Raw genomic sequence first — 20,511 nt, 5'->3', positions numbered from 1 at the left:
ACACACAAACACACACACACACACACACACACACTCTTACACACTCAGACACACAAGTGTATTATCATAAAAGCCTGATCAATAACAGACTGGAGCTGAGACACACACAGCAGAGTCGTGGTCATCACTCACACACTCTCCTCCGCTGGAGTCTTGAATTCCAGGTGATATAATGTGGTCTGGGATCAGATCAGCTCTGCTGCGGAACCAGACCTTCCTCAGGAATGCTCCTAACCCATCACAGCCAATCAGAGTGTTCAGAAGACTGAAATGCTGCTCTGTTCCATTTACCAACCAGGAACCATGAGCACAACGGCCACATCTCTTTCTCCACCAGTTTAGTGAATCTGGTGTTCCTCTGAAGTTCATCTTCACGCTCTCTGTTTCTAATAATCTTACCAAACACACCTAACACTTTTTTTTGATTGATTGTCAGATGGAATGTCTGGTTAAAAGAATAGGGCGGGGTTGATTTTCTGCTAACAGTAATGAGATCCATCAGCCAATCAGAGCATTCCATTTAGTTCTAGAGGTAAAATATCCCCTCACCCAGTCAGATACTCTCTGTTCAATTAAAAACTTACAAATACACTCTATTTTAAAAGTTTAAAATAAAACTATATTCAATTCTAAAGTTAGAATTTCTTCTTAATCTGTAAAACACACTCCAATTCTAAATTTCAAATGGCAGTCTATTCAGTTCTAAAGTAGAGTAATTCTAAAAGTAAAAGATAGAAATAGTTCTAAAACTTTCTAAACCTCTTATTTATTTGTAAGGTTAGATATGAAATGATACATTTACAATGTATTGTCACCCAGTCATACACTCTATTCATGTAAAAAATTATACATTTATGCTGAGTTCTACATTTACAAATGATTCTAATCCAGCCAGATATAATATTTTCAATTCTAGTTTAAAATGTATCCTAATTTAAATGCACCACATTCACTTCTAAAGTTAACATTTACACTCACCCAGTCTTACGCTTTATTCAATTCTAAATTTAGCCTCATCCAGCCAAATACACTCTGTTTAATTCTAAATTTACCCTCATCCAGTCAAATACACTCTATTCAAATATAAGTTTACCCTCATCCAGTCAGATACACTTTATTTAATTGTAAATTTACAATTTATTCTCAATTCTAAATTGTTCTAACCCAGTAAGATATATGTTTAATTCTAATTTTTAAATGTATCCTCATCCAAATGCAGTCTATTCACTTCTAAAGTGAACATTTACACTCACCCAGTCTTACACTCTATTCAAATATAAATTTACCCTCATCCAGCACACACACACACACACACACACACACTAATGCTGAAATGATACCAGAATGTTGTTTGGAGATCTGAACTGATTTGTTGGTACACAAATTGAATTTAAATTTGACCATCATTGTAAAAGTGTGTGGTGTGTGTAATGTGAATTCTGCAAGATGAGTCAGTGCTCTTCTTCGACATTATCACTGTCCCCCCACACGCATACACGCATACACACACACACACACACACACACACACACACATACACTGGAGTAGCAATCCAACTCTCTGCAGCTTTTAGAGAAAAACTCAGAACAGGCTGATGTAACACCTCTCTCCCAAAGCGGGGGTGCGGGGGTGCAGGGGCACGGGACGGGAGAATGTTGGGGCACTAAATGTGTGTAAGTGTGTGTAAACGTGTGTAAGTGTGTGTAAATGTGTGTAAGTGTGTGTAAATGCGTGGACTCTGCCTGGCTCTGATGACCCACCACTCTTTCAGAGTGAGTATTTTTAGCTCAGAGTATGAGATTGAGCTCTTCTGCTCTCTCTTTTTCTCTTTCTCTTTCTCTCTCTCTCCCTCTCGGTGAGTGTGTGTGTGTGTGTGTGTGAAGTGCTCTCTTTGGATGCAATGCTTTTACTTGTTCCGTTTGGATTAAAACGATCCTCATTAAAGCATGATGAGCCGTGGTGTCAGCAGAGCTGATTTAACGGCTGAAATTAACACACACTTTCGGTATATCACACTTTCAGAGCAGCCTTTATTTTCAGTACTGTTTCAGGACATCAACATACATTCAAAGGTATTCTCTTATGCAGTACTGTTTATATAACCCTAATCTAATCTAACCCTGATCTAATCTAACCCTAATATAGTGTAACCATACTCCAAATCTAACCATGATCTAATCTAACCCTAATATAACCATACCCCAAATCTAACCCTGATCTAACCATACCTCTAATCTAACCATAATCTAATCTAACCCTAATCTAACCATACATCAAATCTAACCATGATCTAATCTAACCCTAATCTAACCATACCTCAAATCTAGCCATGATCGAATCTAATCATATTCCAACTCTAACCATGATCTAATCTAACCCTAAATTATCATTCTCCAAATCTAACCCTGATCTAATCTAACCCTAATCTAACCATACTCCAAATCTAACCCTGATCTAATCTAACCCTAATCTAACCATACTCCAAATCTAACCCTTATCTAATTTAACTCTAATCTAACCATGCCCCAAATCTAACCATGATCTAATCTAATCTAATTATACCCCAATCCAATTTGATCATTGATTTAGTCTAATCCTAATTGGACCCTAATTCAAATCTAACCTTATTCTAATCTTAACTTAACCCTAATCTATATCTGACCTTCAATAACTTAAAACCTTAAACTCAGATTTGGTTTGGAGGTGTTTGTATTTGCATAGCCTTATATAAACAAAATATAGACACACAAAGTGTGAGATGGATTATGTGTGTGTGTGTGTGTGTGTGTGTGTGTGTATGTGTGTGTGTGTGTGTGTGTGCTTCAGCCTTCTGGGATTCTGTTAGAAAACAGAAATCTTCCTCCCGGCAGCTTCGCTGTGCGGATTTCTCTGGAACTCTCCTGAGTGACCTCATCAAATCCTGCCTCTTACAAATAAGGCTTTGATCTTCTGCTGCAGATGCAGATTTAAGTGAATATCTCAGGGTTTATTAGTCACACATTAATACTCGCTGCTTTGCCATTTCGCTTGATGGCATCTGATTGGCGTGAGCTTCTGCAGGGCAAACACCAGCCCCTCTATTGTGTGAGAGTGTGTGTGTGTGTGTGTGTGTGTTACAAGAGTTGTCTGGTGCTAAATTACACACCACGCCTAATGAGGTTACCTCAAGAACTGTTCAGCTTTTCATCTACTGTAAATACTGAGTTTAACTCTGAGCTCGTTGATCTAGAAGGTAAAGTTTAACATCATGCAGATGAGTTTACTCACACAAAATGCAAAAGTGGCAGAGCAGCGAATCCAGATTAGACACTCAGTCACAGTCATGCGTAAGGTTCAGCAGCCACCTAAGTGCCTATGCATCTGAGTCTCTCAATATTTGTGTATCTTGTATCTGAGTAACTGATTCAGCATATGGACAAAAGTACCGCCTACATGGGACACCTATTCATTCATTGTTTCTTTCAAAATCAAGGTTATAAGGTCCAATTGTTAGATGATTACCACCGAACCAAACCCCCAACACCACAACTCATTCCAGAGAACACAGTTCCACTGCTTCACAGCTCCGTTTCTTTATACCCCTATAGCCCACACCTGGCATTAGGCATGGTGCTAGTAGGTTCATGTTTATCGTCTCCAGAGAGTCCTATTCTATTGGGAAGACTTCTCTAAAGGCATTGGTAAAGCTGTGTATGTGCACCCATCAGCGATGAGTGTCCACTCTAGATACTATAGGTTTACAAAGTATGACCAGAACAGGTGTTTTTCTCCTCTGACTGACTAAAATTCATTTCAGCACATTGAGTAAAAGTGTAAAGAACCCATTAAAGGTCTATAGAACCTTAACTTGATATAAATGTTCATTACTAACTTTACAGTTCTTTGTGCTTACACATGTGGATCTTCTATGGCATCGCTCAAAGAACTATTTAAAGTACCTTATTTATTTATTTATTTATCCTCCGCTATTTTCGCTGAGCCAATTAGCCCACCCACTCATTCACTAGAACTCCCCCTATCATGTGCAATGCTCTCGACACTAGACGTGTGACGACAAGCCTCCTCTGATACATATAGTCAGCCACCACCTTCTTTCAAACTGCCACCAATGCAGCATCACTAGACAGCATTCAGAAAAGTGCTACATCTCCAGCTATGATACATCAGCCAACAGACACCTGTTCACAATAGAAGTGATGAGAGCAGAGAGCGGCATCTACCCATCCAGAGAAAGCATGGTCAGTTGTGCTCGTTCAGGCTTTGTCTGCTGATGGCGATTTGAACTTGCAGTCCACCGGCCACAGTGTCAGCATCTCAGCGTCTGCTGAGCCACCACCTTTGTTTTGAAAAGTGTAGAAAAGGTCTTACCTCTCCAAATTGAGACTGTGGCAAGACCTTTGAGTCATCAACAGTTGAGTCATATTGGATCCTCAGTTACCTGGATCTTCCTTCCGTCCTTTCTTCAGTACTCAGTGATAGTCACAGACTGAGTGGGTGATCTGCACAATGGTTGTCTGCACACTCATTATACAATTATGAAATAGCTAACTTTCAGAGAAAAGACCATCCCTAAAATTTCCTCCGTCCTACAAATTCCTTCCAAAATCCCAAATCCCTATTCACTTCTACTGCTGTCTCTCATCCCTACAAAAGGGGGTGCTCCACTCTGGTGTTAGACTCTTCCATGGTGCAGTCATGGAAAGAGGTCCCTTGGGGAAAGCATTGCAGGTATCGGCTAAAAGTTCAAGCCTAGCTGATTGGATCTTTTCTTCATCCCTCACTGCAGCAGGAGGGCTCCAACACTATCTGGTAAGACTGGGGAGAGAAAAAGAAATTAAGGGTGTTTCCTTTTGACAAAATAACAGGGTGGTAAATAGGCTTGCGAAGCCCTAACAAAAGTCACATATGCTATATGTCCAAATGTTTGTGGACACCACTTTTAATCAATGCATTCAGCTGCTTTAAGTATTTTTTTTAAGCAAATACACATACACACATAGCTTGCCTAGGAGAAGCATGGCCAATAGAAGTGGAATCTCTGGAGCAGATAAAAAATGAATGGCACCATGCCTAGTGCCAGGTGTGGGTTAGGGGGGTATAAAGCCCCCCCAGCAGTGAGCTGTGGAGCAGTGTAGAACTGTGTTATCTGAAATAATGGTTGGTGCTCCATCCAATACTTTTGGGATGAGTTGGAGAGTTGGGGGTGGGGTAAGGCGGGGTGGTGATCATCCAACATCCTGACCTCACTAACGCTCTTGTCACTGATAGCAGTTAAATTCTCACTGCAATGCTCCAGAATCTAGTAGAAAGCCTGAGAGTCCTGGACAGTAGAGACTCCAAGTTACTCCAACAAAAGCAGGATAAATTAAACTAAATAAAAAAAAAAAATTTAATACCTTTGATTTCAGAAGAAACAGCAAATGCTGTATTGGTGTCCCAATACTTTTGTCCATATAGTGTGTTTACCATTAAAACATCAAATAACAATGTAAAAAAGTCCATATATGCTTTCTATGGCAGCTGAAGAGAATTAATGTTGTTTATTTTGAGCCGAAGAATATTCTGAAGAAAGAGGAAAATGCTGCTTGGGAATTTTTCAGTTTTGATCCATCAGCAGTTACATTCTGTGACTCTCTTCCTTCTGACTGAACGGAAACGTGGGGCTTATTGAATTACTGTAGGTTCCTAAAGCACTTGACGTACAGTCTTTTACTTCCTAAAGGTGTCTGAAAAAAAGTAGTGCCTTCATCATCAGCTTCATCGTGTGTAAAAGATCGGAACATTAGAGGAGAGCACTGTAACAAACTGTAGACACACAGAATTACTGGATTCCTGAAAGCAGCCGTGTCTAAAGAAAACCACAGCATTGCTGCAGACACAGGGTACAACTTGTTGAGACTCTTCACACACACACACACACACACACACACACACACACCTCTCTTTTTCCCTCTCTTTCTTTCTCTCTCACACACAGTCCAACAGTGGAGTGTGCTTTATGCTGGGCTACATTGATTTAATGCATTACTGGAGCTGCTGGACACAGAGAGGGAGAGAGAGAGAGAGGGAGAGTGGGAGAGAGAGAGAGTCTCTCCTGACTGCATTAGCACTGCCTCCAGCCTTTGTGATTCCTTTTGATCAAATCTGTGTGAAAGATGAGTGTCATGCCCTCGTCCAGCCAGCTGTGAGCGACTCTGCCCTGCCGGGGGAGGGGGAGGGGCATGGAGGTGTGTATGTGTGTGTGTGTGTGTGTGAGAGAGAGAGAGAGAGAGAGAGAGAGAGACAGAGTGGGAGAGAGTATCTCACACATCTTGAGTAGTTTAGTTTAGTGTGTGAGCGCAGCAGCATGGACAGCAGTGTGTGTGTGTGTTTAACAGGAGAGTGAATTTCAGGAGAAGGTTGTGTGTGAGTGTGGGTAGGTGTGTGTGGTGGCTCTCTCTCTCTGCAGAACTTGTACAGACAGGAGCAGGAAATGGCCAGGAAGTTCTCAGCACGGCTGGAATCTGCAGTGTAGGATCATGGCTCAGGTAAGAGCTAAACCTGCTGGCTGGACGAAGTGTGTGTGTGCCAACACAGCGCTTCACGCACACACACATATACACACACATACACATAAACATACGCACGCACACACACAGACACACTGTTATTTGTCTTTTCCAGATGTCCAGAGTTGTTCACTTCTGAAGTTTGATTTGATGTTTGTTTATTTTTTTTTGTTCTGGTCACTCAGTATGATCTGAAAGTGTGTGTGTGTGTTTAAGTGTATATGTGTGTGTGTTAAACAGCACTCAGCTGTCCACTCTCTATTGGAATGTAATTCAAGCCCAGAGTAATGCAGTGCTACAGCCTTAATGCAACAATTAGCCCAGCTCGGTGTGTGTATGTGTGTGTGTGTGAGAGAGAGAGAGAGAGAGTGAGAGAGAGAGAGAGAAATGGAGGCAATAAAATACATTGAGCAACGCCGGTGAAGGTGAACATGTCCAAATAACTGTTATATTTGTTTGAGCTGCAGAGAGAGAGAGAGAGAGAGAGAGAGTTAGTTGGTCTTTTTAAATGTGCTCTGTCCCCCCTGTAGAAACAGTCAGACCACTGTAATTTAAACTGTCAGACTTATTTATTTTAACATTAATGATCAGTTGGTAAATAATATATAATAATATTATATACTTAGAATAAATACTTAGAATGTAATAGATCTGTTATTGTTTTAACATAAACAGCACATCATTATTTTGTTCACGTAGTTCGACTGTAAATATTTACCCTACTTTATTTTTATATAAATGGTATAGTAAAGTATAAATAATTACTTTTTTACATTGATTTTAACATAAATAAATATAAATATTAAAAATTTTAACATACATAGACTGTAAATATTTTATATATTATATTATATATTATATATATTATATCATATATATTATATTTTATATTATATATTTTTATGTAAATAATTAAATAAATATATATTATGTTAAAATAAGTTGTCAGGCGTGAGGATGTATGAAAATATTTGCTTATTTTTCATCCTAAAAATGTAAATAAAATTAATGTATACAGTTATTCTGTAATTAATGTTTGTTTTTATATTTTATTTTTTTTAGTCATTACACTGTAATTATTATTGTTGTTATTTTAATCAGTCAATTTAGAAGTATGCTTTTTAAACATAATTGGTCAGAGAGTAATTATTATTTTTTTTAATTCACATTTTTGGAATTGTCTTCTCCTGCGCACTGTTGCTCAAGCACTCTCTCTCTCTATCTCTCTCTCTCTCTTTCTTTCTTTCTCTCTCTCTCTATCTCTGTGTGTATGTGTGCGGAGGCTGCTGTTGCTTCTGCTGCCCAAACACTGTTTCACAGCCAGCAGTGGAGTGTGAGAGGTCAGAGGGGTGTGATGGTGATCAGTGCACATGTGTGTGTATGTCTGTGTGTTTATCTGATGCTGGATTCTCTTCTGTCCACTGCCTGATGGAGTTGCAGGTAACTGCACGCACAGACTGGGAGAAGGATAAAGTAATGGATATTCAGCATCACATAACCAGAAGACCCTTTTTAAACCAAAGATGTCCACAAACAGTTCTGATAAAGTAACCCCCCCCCCCCACACACACACCCAACAACATATTTTTACATTAAATTTTTTTAAGGTTTCTCGTCATTGCAGAAGCATTCCATATTTAGGCTAACACAGCTAAGCTAACGTAGCCAAGCTAAGCTTAAATACAGGAAACAAGCTGCAAACATCTACAAACATCTAAAAGAGCAGCGGGCTCCCAGAGCAGGATTAATAAACACTGCTTTTGGAGGGGGTTAAAGACAAATTCAGCCGAATTTTGCAAACTCAGTTGTAGACTTGAAAGCAGGTGTATTATGGTGGAGTGTGTTATAATGGAGTGTGTTTTGGCGGGAGTATTGTGGCACTGTGTGTTGTGGAGTGATATGGGGCGGAGAGTTGATGCAAACTGTTAGTGGTGGAGTGTGGTGTGCTGGAGTGTGTTTTTGATGGTGCATGTTTCAGAGTGTTGTGGCAGAGTGTGATTTGGTGGAGTGTGTTGTGGCAGAGTGTGTTGTGGCAGAGTGTGATTTGGTGGAGTGTGTTGTGGCAGAGTGTGTTGTGGCAGAGTGTGATTTGGTGGAGTGTGTTGTAGCAGAATGTTGTAATGGAGTGTGGTGTAGCGGAGTGTGTTGTAATGGAGTGTGTTGTAGTGGAGTGTGTTGTGGTGGAATGTGTTTTGGTGGAGTGAGTTATGGTGGAGTGTTGTGGAGTGCATGGTGGCAGACTGTTGGTGTGTGTTACAGAGAGATTGAGTGTTTGGTGAAGTGTGTTTGTGGCATGTATGGAGTGTGTTTGTCAGTGTGTTGTGGTGGAGTATGTTTGTTGTGTGTGTTGAATGGAATGGAATACATTGAGGTGGAGTGTATTTGTAAGAGAGTGTGTTGTGACAGAATCTGTTTGTGTCGGACTGGTTTGCTAGGGGTCAAGTTGAAGTGTGTATTGGAGTGCGTTGTGGCCCAATAGTGGAGTGTGTTTTGTGGTGAAAAGTGTTGTGGCAAATTGTGTCATGTCAAAGTGTGTTGAGGCAGTCTGTTTTTGCTGAGTGTTGTGATGGAGTGAATTGTGGTAGAGTGTGTTGTAGAGGGGTGCAGTGTGGTGGAGTGGGATATGGTGTGTGTTGTGGCAGTATGTCAAAGTGTGTTGTAATGAAGTATGTATGTGGTGGAGTGTGTTGTGGCAGAGTGTGTTACAGCAAAGTGGAGTGTGTTGAGCTAGAGTGTGTTGTGGTGGAGTGTGTTGTGCTGTAGTGCATTGCTGTGGAGTGTGTTTGTGGAAGATATATTTACTGTGACTAACAGTGATGTGTATTTGTTAACTGTTCTTGAACAGTTCGTTATCTGTTTGTTAACTGTTCTTTGTCGGTTCATTAACTGTTCTTTGTTCATTAATTGTTCTTTAACTGTTCTTTGATCATTAACTGTTCTTTGTCAGTTCGTTAAATGTTCTATGTTTATTAACTGTTTTTTTATCAGTAACTGATCTGTTTTAGCTGTTCTTTGTTAATTGTTGTTTCTGTTAATTGTTCTTTAACAATATTTATCTGTTTGTTAACTGTTCTTTATCTGTTTGTAGATGGTTTGTTAACTGTTCTTTATCCGTTTGTTAACTGTTCTTTATCCGTTTGTTAACTGTTCTTTATCTGTTTGTTAACTGTTCTTTATCCGTTTGTTAACTGTTCTTTATCTGTTTGTTATCTGTTCTTTATCTGTTTGTTTATGGTTCTTTTTGTTTGTTAAATGTTTGTTATTTATTTGCTAACTGTTCTTTAACTATTCTTTAGGGACCAGTTTCTCTGAAACATGTTAGTATAAGAATACTCTTAACTGCTAAAGCAAGAGAGAGAGTGTTCAGTGTAATGCTCACTTAACCTTTCCTTGTAAGAACGCACAATGATTCTAGAGAAATTTCAGAATCAGAATCTGTTTGATAAGATTCAGCTGATTTTGAGATCTAACTGCACCTGCTGAACACACACACATACAAACACACACTATTACAGTTACTGCGTTTTGCATGGCTGGTAAAAATAATGGATAGTTTAAGTAGGTTTAAATTGTAAATGTGTTTATTTATATTAGAGTAGACCCTGCACTGTTAGTTTAAACAGTACAGTTAATTTAAGTCTTTATTTATATTTATTATTGAAACATTTGCTGTGTCACTCAGCGCTCAGCTATAAACAACACAATTTTTCCTTGTCTTACACACACACACACACACACACACACATACACAGCGCTTCTCTGTCTGATTTACATGTTTATTATTTACTACAAATTCACATAATGTAAACATCATATTAAGGTTTTGCTGACAAGAACCTTTTACAGTCTTCATCTTTCACTGTTTTATTGACAGGTTCTGTAGCTTCCTAAGCAATGTGGTTCTGTTACATTTGAAATATAATTATGCAGTAGTTATTTAAATATTAAACAGATCATTTGATTCGTTTGATTGTGTGATTGTTTGATTTATGGCTGCAAATGCAATTCCAATTATTCATATATTAAACTTACAAGCTCTGTAGAAGATAATAATAATAATAATAATAATAATAATAATAATAATAATAATAATAATAAGATGATGATGATTATTATTGTTGTTGTTGTTGCTTTACTTTCACTATAAGAACATGTGTAAAAACTACAGAAAAACTATTCACTGAAGCTGATGTGATAGAATTTATGTTTAGGTACAACATGGAATTTATAACAATTAATTTAATATGAAATCATCATTAGTCATGTCCCCCATGTCCATGTGTGTGTGTGTGGGGGGGGGTGTTTACTGCTAGATGAGAGGAATGTGGCTTGAATCCACAGCAGCAGGATCTGAATAAGGGCTAATATGTTAAGGGTTAATGTATGTGTATAAAGTAAAACACAAGAGACACGCTGTAAGAATGAACATAGTTGCAGAATGTTCATTGCTGCAGTACAACAACTGTTTAACAACAAGAGGAAGATTTATTTAGTCGAGGAAATGGAACTTCAGATAGATGGAAGAAAGGCAGGAAAGTATTGTTAAATATTGACGCTCTGTGTTCTGCTATTATTATGACTGGTTATTACCCATACCCATAACCCAAACAAAACGAAAACAGAATTCAATATCAAACAGAAATTAATCTGAATTTAACATGAAATTTAATTTAACATCAAACAGAAATTTAACAGAATTTAACATCAAACTAAATCTAACATTAAACAGAACTTAAACCCCAATAGTACAGCAAATGAATTGAACACTAACAGTGTTAATTTAACACTGGCAAATTTGCTGTGTGGAATTTAAAATATACATTAAACAGCAAACAGTATTTAAACGGCAAACTGAAATTAAACACCAACTGGGATTTAAAAAGAAATTAAACATCAGCAAACAGTATTTGAACACCAAAAGGATTTTAAAATCAAAGGGAAAATAAACAGAATTTAACATCAAACAAAATCTAACATCAAACAGAAATGAAACAATAAATATAATTTTAAATCAAACAGAAATGAAGCAGAAAATAGTATTTAAACACCAAATGCAATTAAAATCAATCAAGCAATTAAGTGTGTGTGTGTGTGTGTGTGTATGTTTGTGTGTTATAGGCTATTTGCTGTACGATGGTGAACTGTTCCTGTGACAGTTTTAGTCCAGGGAAACTGAGACGGCGACAGTGTGAAAACTGCAGACATGGCTGGGTGGCCCACGGTAAGACATGCACACACATACACACACACACACACACACACACACACACATACATCAATTTGCAACTCTGTAATCATGAAAATGAAATAAACGCACAGTTTGTTTAAACCTTTAGTCCAGCTCAGTTTGAGTTCAGTCTGACGCAGCTTTAGTCCAGCTCAGTTTGACTTCAGTCTGACGCAGCTTTAGTCCAGCTCAGTTTGAGTTCAGTCTGACGCAGCTTTAGTCCAGCTCAGTTTGAGTTCAGTCTGACGCAGCTTTAGTCCAGCTCAGTTTGAGTTCAGTCTGACACAGCTTTAGTCCAGTTTAGTTTGAGTTCAATCTGACGCAGCTTTAGTCCAGTTTAGTTTGAGTTCAGTCTAACACAGCTTTAGTCCAGTTTAGTTTGAGTTCAGTCTGACACAGCTTTAGTCCAGCTCAGTTTGAGTTCAGTCTGACGCAGCTTTAGTCCAGTTTAGTTTGAGTTCAGTCTGACGCAGCTTTAGTCAGCACAGTTTGACTTCAGTCTGACGCAGCTTTAGTCCAGTTTAGTTTGAGTTCAGTCTGACGCAGCTTTAGTCCAGTTTAGTTTGAGTTCAGTCTAACACAGCTTTAGTCCAGTTTAGTTTGAGTTCAGTCTGACACAGCTTTAGTCCAGCTCAGTTTGACTTCAGTCTGACGCAGCTTTAGTCCAGCTCAGTTTGAGTTCCGTCTGATGCAGCTTTAGTCCAGCTCAGTTTGAGTTCAGTCTGACGCAGCTTTAGTCCAGCTCAGTTTGAGTTCAGTCTGACGCAGCTTTAGTCCAGCTCAGTTTGAGTTCAATCTGACGCAGCTTTAGTCCAGTTTAGTTTGAGTTCAGTCTAACACAGCTTTAGTCCAGTTTAGTTTGAGTTCAGTCTGACACAGCTTTAGTCCAGCTCAGTTTGAGTTCAGTCTGACGCAGCTTTAGTCCAGTTTAGTTTGAGTTCAATCTGACGCAGCTTTAGTCCAGTTTAGTTTGAGTTCAGTCTGACGCAGCTTTAGAAGGCACAGTTTGACTTCAGTCTGACGCAGCTTTAGTCCAGTTTAGTTTGAGTTCAGTCTGACGCAGCTTTAGTCCAGCTCAGTTTGAGTTCAGTCTGACGCAGCTTTAGTCCAATTTAGTTTGAGTTCAGTCTGACACAGCTTTAGTCCAGCTCAGTTTGACTTCAGTCTGACGCAGCTTTAGTCCAGCTCAGTTTGAGTTCCGTCTGATGCAGCTTTAGTCCAGCTCAGTTTGAATTCAGTCTGACGCAGTTTAGTCCAGTTTAGTTTGAGTTCAGTCTAATGCAGCTTTAGTCCAGTTTAGTTTGAGTTCAGTCTGACGCAGCTTTAGTCCAGTTTAGTTTGAGTTCAATCTGACGCAGCTTTAGTCCAGCTCAGTTTGAGTTCAGTCTGACGCAGCTTTAGTCCAGCTCAGTTTGAGTTCAGTCTGACGCAGCTTTAGTCCAGTTTAGTTTGAGTTCAGTCTGACACAGCTTTAGTCCAGCTCAGTTTGACTTCAGTCTGATGCAGCTTTAGTCCAGCTCAGTTTGAGTTCCGTCTGATGCAGCTTTAGTCCAGTTTAGTTTGAGTTCAGTCTGACGCAGCTTTAGTCCAGCTCAGTTTGAGTTCAGTCTGACGCAGCTTTAGTCCAGTTTAGTTTGAGTTCAGTCTGACGCAGCTTTAGTCCAGCTCAGTTTGAGTTCAGTCTGACGCAGCTTTAGTCCAGTTTAGTTTGAGTTCAGTCTGACGCAGCTTTAGTCCAGTTTAGTTTGAGTTCAGTCTGACACAGCTTTAGTCCAGCTCAGTTTGACTTCAGTCTGATGCAGCTTTAGTCCAGCTCAGTTTGAGTTCCGTCTGATGCAGCTTTAGTCCAGCTCAGTTTGAATTCAGTCTGACGCAGTTTAGTCCAGTTTAGTTTGAGTTCAGTCTAATGCAGCTTTAGTCCAGTTTAGTTTGAGTTTAGTCCAAACCTGCTTTAGTCCGGTTGGTATTTTAGTCTAAGACTGAGATTTACTGCAGCTCAGTTTAGTCTAAATTTGAGTGTAATCAGGTGTGTTAGAGTAGTAAATCAGAGCTGGACTCAGACTGAGCAGAACTGGAGATGGAGTTGGACAGGCTGAGCTTTAACTTTCTTTTAAGTCTGCTTTTTTAACTAGCCATTAAAAGAAACACTTTTTAGCCCGGTTAAATCGGATTCTGGCTTGTTTCAGCCTTGGTGAGATTCAACTGGGCAGTTGTGAATACAGTAATTGCTTTCGAATGTGGACCAAAACAACCGCATTGAGACCCTTGAGAAGAGGTGGTTTCGGTTCGGTCCCAAATAAACTCTGTAGGGGTGTGTTGAGAACTTGATCTGACCTTGATCTGACCCCACTGTCAGGTGTACTCCGCAAGTTGGAGCTAATTGGCTGCTATTTAGCCGTTTCACCTGATATATTGCTTAGATAATTACAGTGAACGAATGCCACCTCTGCTGTTGCTCCATGTGAAAATGCACAGAAATCTGCAGTAGTCAGAAGGGGAAATGCTCCAAGTTTATAAACTCATTAACTGGTTTGGACCAGAGCCAATGAACTGTACAGTAGGTGTGAAAATGCCTTCAGAGCTTTCTGTTCAGCAAACCAAACAACACCAGAACTCTTTTTATCTATTTATTTAAATCAAATTCATACAGTGATGAAATGTAGACGTTAACACTGTAGATGTCACACATTTACCAGACACAAGCCGAAGACATTGATTCAGATTCTACAACACTAGGAAAGGGGAAGGGGACACATGGTATTATTGGTTAATGCCTGTGTGTGGATCACAATCAGAAAATGTTTTAGAGGCAGAAAAACTTGTTACTTTTTCCCCAATTTGGTATACCAATTACCCCACCCATACATCTTCTCCCCCTATCACCATGCAGTGAAGAGGCTGCAGTAGTTCTGTTAGGAGGAATAATAGTCTGCTTAAACTAACAAACGAACAAATCGAGAGTCTGATCGACGGCAGCTCATGATTATAGGTAATATTGGAGATGTATTTTAACTAAAAACCTCAGTGTTACAGTTAAATGGTTAATAGCTGATGTGTCAATCCTGTAATATAAGACATTCTAATAAAAAACCTTTATCAAAAATGATTACTCACAATAAGAGGAAGAGTCTGAAGGCTTTCCTACATATTCATTTGAACTTCTGTCCCCTCTAAACATTTTATCATAACCAAAAATTCATTATTTATTTGTCCATTATTATTATTATTATTATTATTATTATTATTAATAAGAATCATTAAAACTATTTCATAATTAACCAGATCTGTTTAACCAATAGTTTGTTGATGCAGTTAATAATTATACAGTTGTTGTAATACATGTGTATTAACAAATGGTTCCATTTCAGTTATTAACAGTTTATTTAGTGACATACTTTAATGATCTATTATCTATAATTGTTCTACTTATCTAAACATTCAATCTTGTATATTTATGTGTGTGTGACTATTAAATAACAAATAATAGCCATTAATGATATTTTGTGTATACATTGATTAAATATTAATACACAAAAATCAGTTTATATAATTTATTTATCTTACTATATATATATATATAATAAAAATACTTATATACATATATTTAAAGAATATTAAAGAATATTTACCAAATGGTCAACAGTATTAATGCCATATTTTACATTTAATCATATATTGTAATGATGATCAAATAACTACAAAGTTACTTACACATATTATTATATTATTATTATTATTATTATATTATTATTATTATTATTATTATTATTATTATTATTATATTATTATTATTATTATTATTATTATTATTATTATATTATTATTATTATTATTATTAGTAGTAGTAATAATAATAATGATGATTACTTTTTTGGATGTCACTAAACAAATAGTTTATAATTGAAAGGAAAGTGTTACACATATGTTTACATTTTTTAACACTTCAGCTGCTGAATACAAATATTCCATTTTTAATTTGGCTGATTAAACTTCCTCCTCCTGATCTTTCTGATCTTTTACAGAATTGCATTTTTTTATACTGTTTATAATTTTTCATTGCATTTATTGCATTTAATCTTCTGTCATTGCTAAGAAAATAATTTTTAGGTGAAAATGTTAGAGATGCTTAATCTGATCTGTACGTGGTGTGTGTGTGTGTGTGTGTGTGTGTGTGTGTGTGTGCGTGTGTGTTCTTCTCATGCTGCAGCCCTGAGCAAGCTGAAGGTGCATCACATGTACCAGGGCAGTCAGGTGGAGATCGTTCACTCTGACGTGGTGTTCGACATCTGCAGTCTAATGCTGTACGGCACGCAGGCCATCCCCGTCCGCCTGAAGATCCTGCTGGACCGACTCTTCAGCGTCCTGAAGCAGGATGAGGTCATTCAGATCCTCAGCGCTCTTGACTGGACACTGCAGGATTACATCCGTGGATATGTGCTACAGGTCAGCCACACACACACACACACACACAATGCTAACAGCTCTATTCTTACTGCTAATCACTTTACCGACAAAGCAGCTCTAACAGTGCAAAATTCAACCTTCACTGACCCACTGGGAGGAAACTGTGTTTCACACGGCTAAATAAAACAACAGAAAAAAACCCACTAAACACATAAAAGATGTAAGATGTAATGAATAAGACATCATTAACAGACAGGAACAGGAGAACACCGGACAGAATCAGAGTTAAACCAGAGCAAGTTAAATGTGCCAATCAGAAATCACTGTCTGTTCTCCAAAGCCTTTACAGGACTACTGTTACCACCAGTGTTGTGGCTTATTAGATTTGTTTACGCTTGCAGCTCTTAGACAGTATTTTAGTGAGATACGTTCACATTCACAGCTGTGGTGGGAAGTTCACATACACTCATCAGGAACATGTCGTAGCAATTTTAACCTTTCAGTGATTTAATTAAACTGTTCTTTTTTCTTGAACAGCAGAATAACTTTTATTTGTCACTTATTTTACCAGGATTTTCAGTCACGTTCACACTGGACCCCAAACCGGTCTAACCCCTTAAAAAACCTATGGCCCGCCGGGCTATATTACATATACCTTCCATTACCAAAGAATAGCCCAACCAGTTTGTATAGACGTCCCTGGAGTTATTGGGCCTTAGTATGTAATAAGCCTTGGAGTGTTAAAGGGTTAATTTACCACTAATCAGCCAGGGAACAGTGAAGAGTGGGAGGGGCCTAAATCAAAACAAAGTACATAGTGAAGGTGGGGTTCTTTCACGTTTTGAATATTCCAGTTAAACAGATTCAGCTCTTCACACACCAGGCTGTAAGCCACATACACACACACACACACTGTATACACTGTATGCGCCTTTCCACCCCAGTCCAGCTTCCGAGTGATCACAGTGAAGTGTGTAAATACAATTTTGTCACTTTTTTTTTTTACAGAAATTAAAGCGCAGGAGGTCTCTGTTCAATTTGCTGATCATTAAGTATTCAGGTGGTTGTGTTTAATTCTCGTTAGCTCGTCTAACGGTGAACGTAAAGTCAAATCCTCCACAGAAGCATAAATGAATGCCGTATGATGAAATATTTATCTTGGCTACAGCACGAAGCTGCTGTATGACTTTGAAAGACTGCTAGCACTCATGTGTAATTACAGGCAGGTTCATGGTTGGCCTGTCTGAATCCCCCCCACCGACAACTCCCCCAACAGGGCAGTCCAGATCATCCAAATGAAGAAAAATGATGTTACAGATGTGCTGCAGTAATTAGAGCTTTCATGTCCAGATCGATTAGATGCATTGACAACTCTTTATTTAGTGGCATTGTCAGACTGTCAGAGTTGTACTATTGGGTATTTGAGGTCCCAAGTGCTTGAGCTTTGATTCATAATGCAAATGAAATTCTGTGCATGTCATGTAGGATGTGGCAGGCAAAGTGCTGGACCGCTGGGCCATTATGACCTTTGAGGAGGAGATTGCAACGTTGCAGCAGTTCCTTCGCTTCGGAGAGACCAAGTCCATTGTGGAGCTCATGGCCTTGCAGGACAAAGAAGGACAGGCGGTCGTCGTGCCAACGGCCAGAGCCAACTCTGACATTCGCAGCTTCATAGAGAGTAGCATGCAACGTCCCACAGCCCCTCTGCCTAAGTCAGAGCCTCTGAGCAGAAGCAATGGCCACCCCTTTGAGAGTTTGGTGAACAGCAACATGGCTTTCATGCTGCCTTTGCAATTGCTCAACTCCGTCCCTGCTCCTCTGCTGAGCTCCAGATCAGAGTCAAGCCAGCAGGAGGCACCAGTGAGGCGTGACACTCTGGACTCCAGCCCTGACAACTCTTCTCATTTCATGTCGGAACCAGAGAGGGAAGAGGTTCATGTAGAAAGAGTGAGCACCAAGTTGGAATGTGAGGATTTTACAATTAGCGACAACTACTCATCACCCTCGACACCCTGCACCCCCTCCATCAGCTCCGACATCACCCAGATGTCCCCGGAATCCAAGATCCGGCCAGGAGAGAAAAGTATGGTGATGAAGAAAGGCCGTGTGTTCTGCAGTGCCTGTGAGAAGACCTTCTATGACAAGGGCACGCTCAAGATCCACTACAATGCAGTACACCTCAAGATTAAGCACAAGTGCACAATTGAGGGCTGCAACATGGTTTTCAGCTCTCTGCGGAGTCGCAACCGCCACAGCGCCAACCCTAATCCACGTCTGCACATGCCCATGAACCGCAACAATCGAGATAAGGACCTGAGGGGTGGCTTGAGCGGGGGAGAAGAGGGCAGCCCTCAGGCAGAGAAACGAGAGTTTGGAGTAGCAACGGGTTCAGCAGACAGCAGCAGGTCTGTCCCTGGCTACATCAGTGCTGAGCCCAAAATGCACAGCTCCTTCCCTAGCGTCAGTCACAGCGGCATCCTCTTTCCCAACCTGAAAACTGTGCAGCCTGTGCTGCCCTTCTATCGCAGCCTAGTGACTCCTGCAGAGCTGGCAAACACACCTGGAAACCTGCCCTCCCTCCCGCTGCTCTCCTCCTCCGTTTCGGTCAGTGTTAGAGAGATGGGGAACAGCTCTGAGCCTGTGCCCAAGAAGAAATCCCGCAAGTCCAGCATGCCCATAAAGATAGAGAAGGACGAACTGGCTGAGGGCAGCGGATCTGATGAAGACGAGAGTGTACCTGCCAGCATGGATGCTGGGATGGAGTATGTAGTGCACACTGATTATGAGGAACGTGGCACCATCTCTCAGAACGTCCTAACACAGCTGTCCCACACAGATGGAGCACAGTCAGAGGCCAAGCACCCCCAGCATGAAAGCTGCATCACTGCATGCCCATCTCCCTTCAGCAGCAGCCAGAAAGACCCCCACTGCCCCAGCAACAGGGAGTCCCAGCAGTTGGAGGACCAATCCTACTGTGAGGACAACGAGCTGAGAAAAACTCCCTGTCAGACAGAAGATGCAGAGATCTGTGGGGACGATCTAAGAGCCGTGTGTGCTGATGGTGGAGGAGACTTGCAGATAATTACCTGTGAAGATGATGAGGAAGATGAGCTTCTCCATCACTGCGAGAGCTGCAATAAATCGTTTAAAAACCCTTACAGTGTGAAAATGCATTATCGCAGCGTACACCTGAAGGAGATGCATATGTGCACTGTCGCAGGCTGCAATGCTGCCTTCCCCTCTCGCAGGAGCAGAGACAGGTGAGATGCTGCTATCATTCTGTTATAGTGTGTGTGTAACGACACCAGAGGTTCCTAATGGTGGTCCTAGAGAACCGCTGTCCTGCATGTTTTGATGTTTTCCATCTGAGACATCAGTCCAGCCAAACAAATGAGTGTGCCGGACAGCGATGCTCCTGGACCAGGGTTAGGAACCACTGCACAGCACACCAAAAAGCATATTGATTGATTGTGTATTGTTGTTTTTTCCTCTAGACACAGTGCAAATCTGAATTTACATCACAAGCTACTGACCAAAGATCATTACAGCTCACCAGGTGCAACGTTCACACCGTCATGCAGAGACCTTCCCGGTGACGCTCATGCCGATTTCCCTCATAAAGAGCCTCTGAGCCAGACGTCAGTGATCTTTAAGGGGAACAATCGCATGGGCCTGGTCTTCCCCATGAGTAAAGTGGTGGAGAACATTGAGGGCCCGGCTGAAGACGTTTTGGAAGATGAGGCTGTGCTGGATCTGAGCACCAGAGGAAGTGGTCACTCCTCTTCCTGGGACTCTGATGTCGGCAGTGAGGAAGGACTCCCCCTTGAGGACAGTGACGAAAGCTGTGATGGGCTGACCACTGGTCTGGCGGCATCGCCAGCCGCTCAGCAGCTCCAGAGCTCCTCTCCCATCACCTGCCACGTCTGTCAGAAGGTTTACAGCAACAAGGGCACATTCAGGGCGCACTATAAAACCGTACACCTTCGGCTCCTGCACAAGTGCAAGGTACCAGGATGCGATACCACGTTCTCCTCCGTCAGGAGCCGAAACCGACACAGCCAGAACCCGAATTTACACCGGAACCTCGCTGCAAACACCGTCCTTAACAAGGAGTAGAGCAAGCCTGCAAAAAACACATCTCTCTCACTGAAAAAAGTATAGAAATACAGTGAAAAGCACAGACCTTTATAAAACATTCAGAAAACTCACCATCACAAACGAAAGAATCAGATGTCCTGAGATGTTTGGAAATGATTCTTTTTCATGTGTTTTGTCTATTCTATTTAAATTTTGCAGGGCAATCAAGATGCTAATCTACACTCACAGTCAAAA

At 40.3% G+C, this 20,511-nt stretch overlaps 1 protein-coding gene across 1 annotated transcript; it reads left to right on the top strand.

Moving 5' to 3' along the window:
* Window positions 1–6,518: 6,518 nt before the first annotated feature.
* On the top strand, window positions 6,519–20,295 carry bnc1 (basonuclin zinc finger protein 1). The gene is made up of 5 exons (XM_072695473.1): window positions 6,519–6,527; window positions 11,667–11,769; window positions 15,983–16,218; window positions 17,665–19,439; window positions 19,674–20,295. Exons 1-5 carry the CDS (start codon window positions 6,519–6,521, stop codon window positions 20,293–20,295), a joined length of 2,745 nt encoding a protein of 914 aa, XP_072551574.1.
* Window positions 20,296–20,511: the final 216 nt, after the last annotated feature.

Source organism: Salminus brasiliensis, chromosome 13 (assembly GCF_030463535.1).
Source record: "Salminus brasiliensis chromosome 13, fSalBra1.hap2, whole genome shotgun sequence".
Lineage (NCBI taxonomy): Eukaryota > Metazoa > Chordata > Actinopteri > Characiformes > Bryconidae > Salminus > Salminus brasiliensis.
The sequence above is the reverse complement of the archived record's forward strand: the minus strand, read 5'-3'. Positions and strand labels throughout refer to the sequence as shown.

What these genes read in the sequence shown, in the direction of transcription:
- bnc1 (XM_072695473.1), top strand. An exon ending in TCCGTGGATATGTGCTACAG is followed by an intron (nt 16,219 to 17,664) that starts GTCAGCCACACA and finishes CATGTCATGTAG; the next exon opens with GATGTGGCAGGCAAAGTGCT. An exon ending in TCTCGCAGGAGCAGAGACAG is followed by an intron (nt 19,440 to 19,673) that starts GTGAGATGCTGC and finishes TTTTTCCTCTAG; the next exon opens with ACACAGTGCAAATCTGAATT.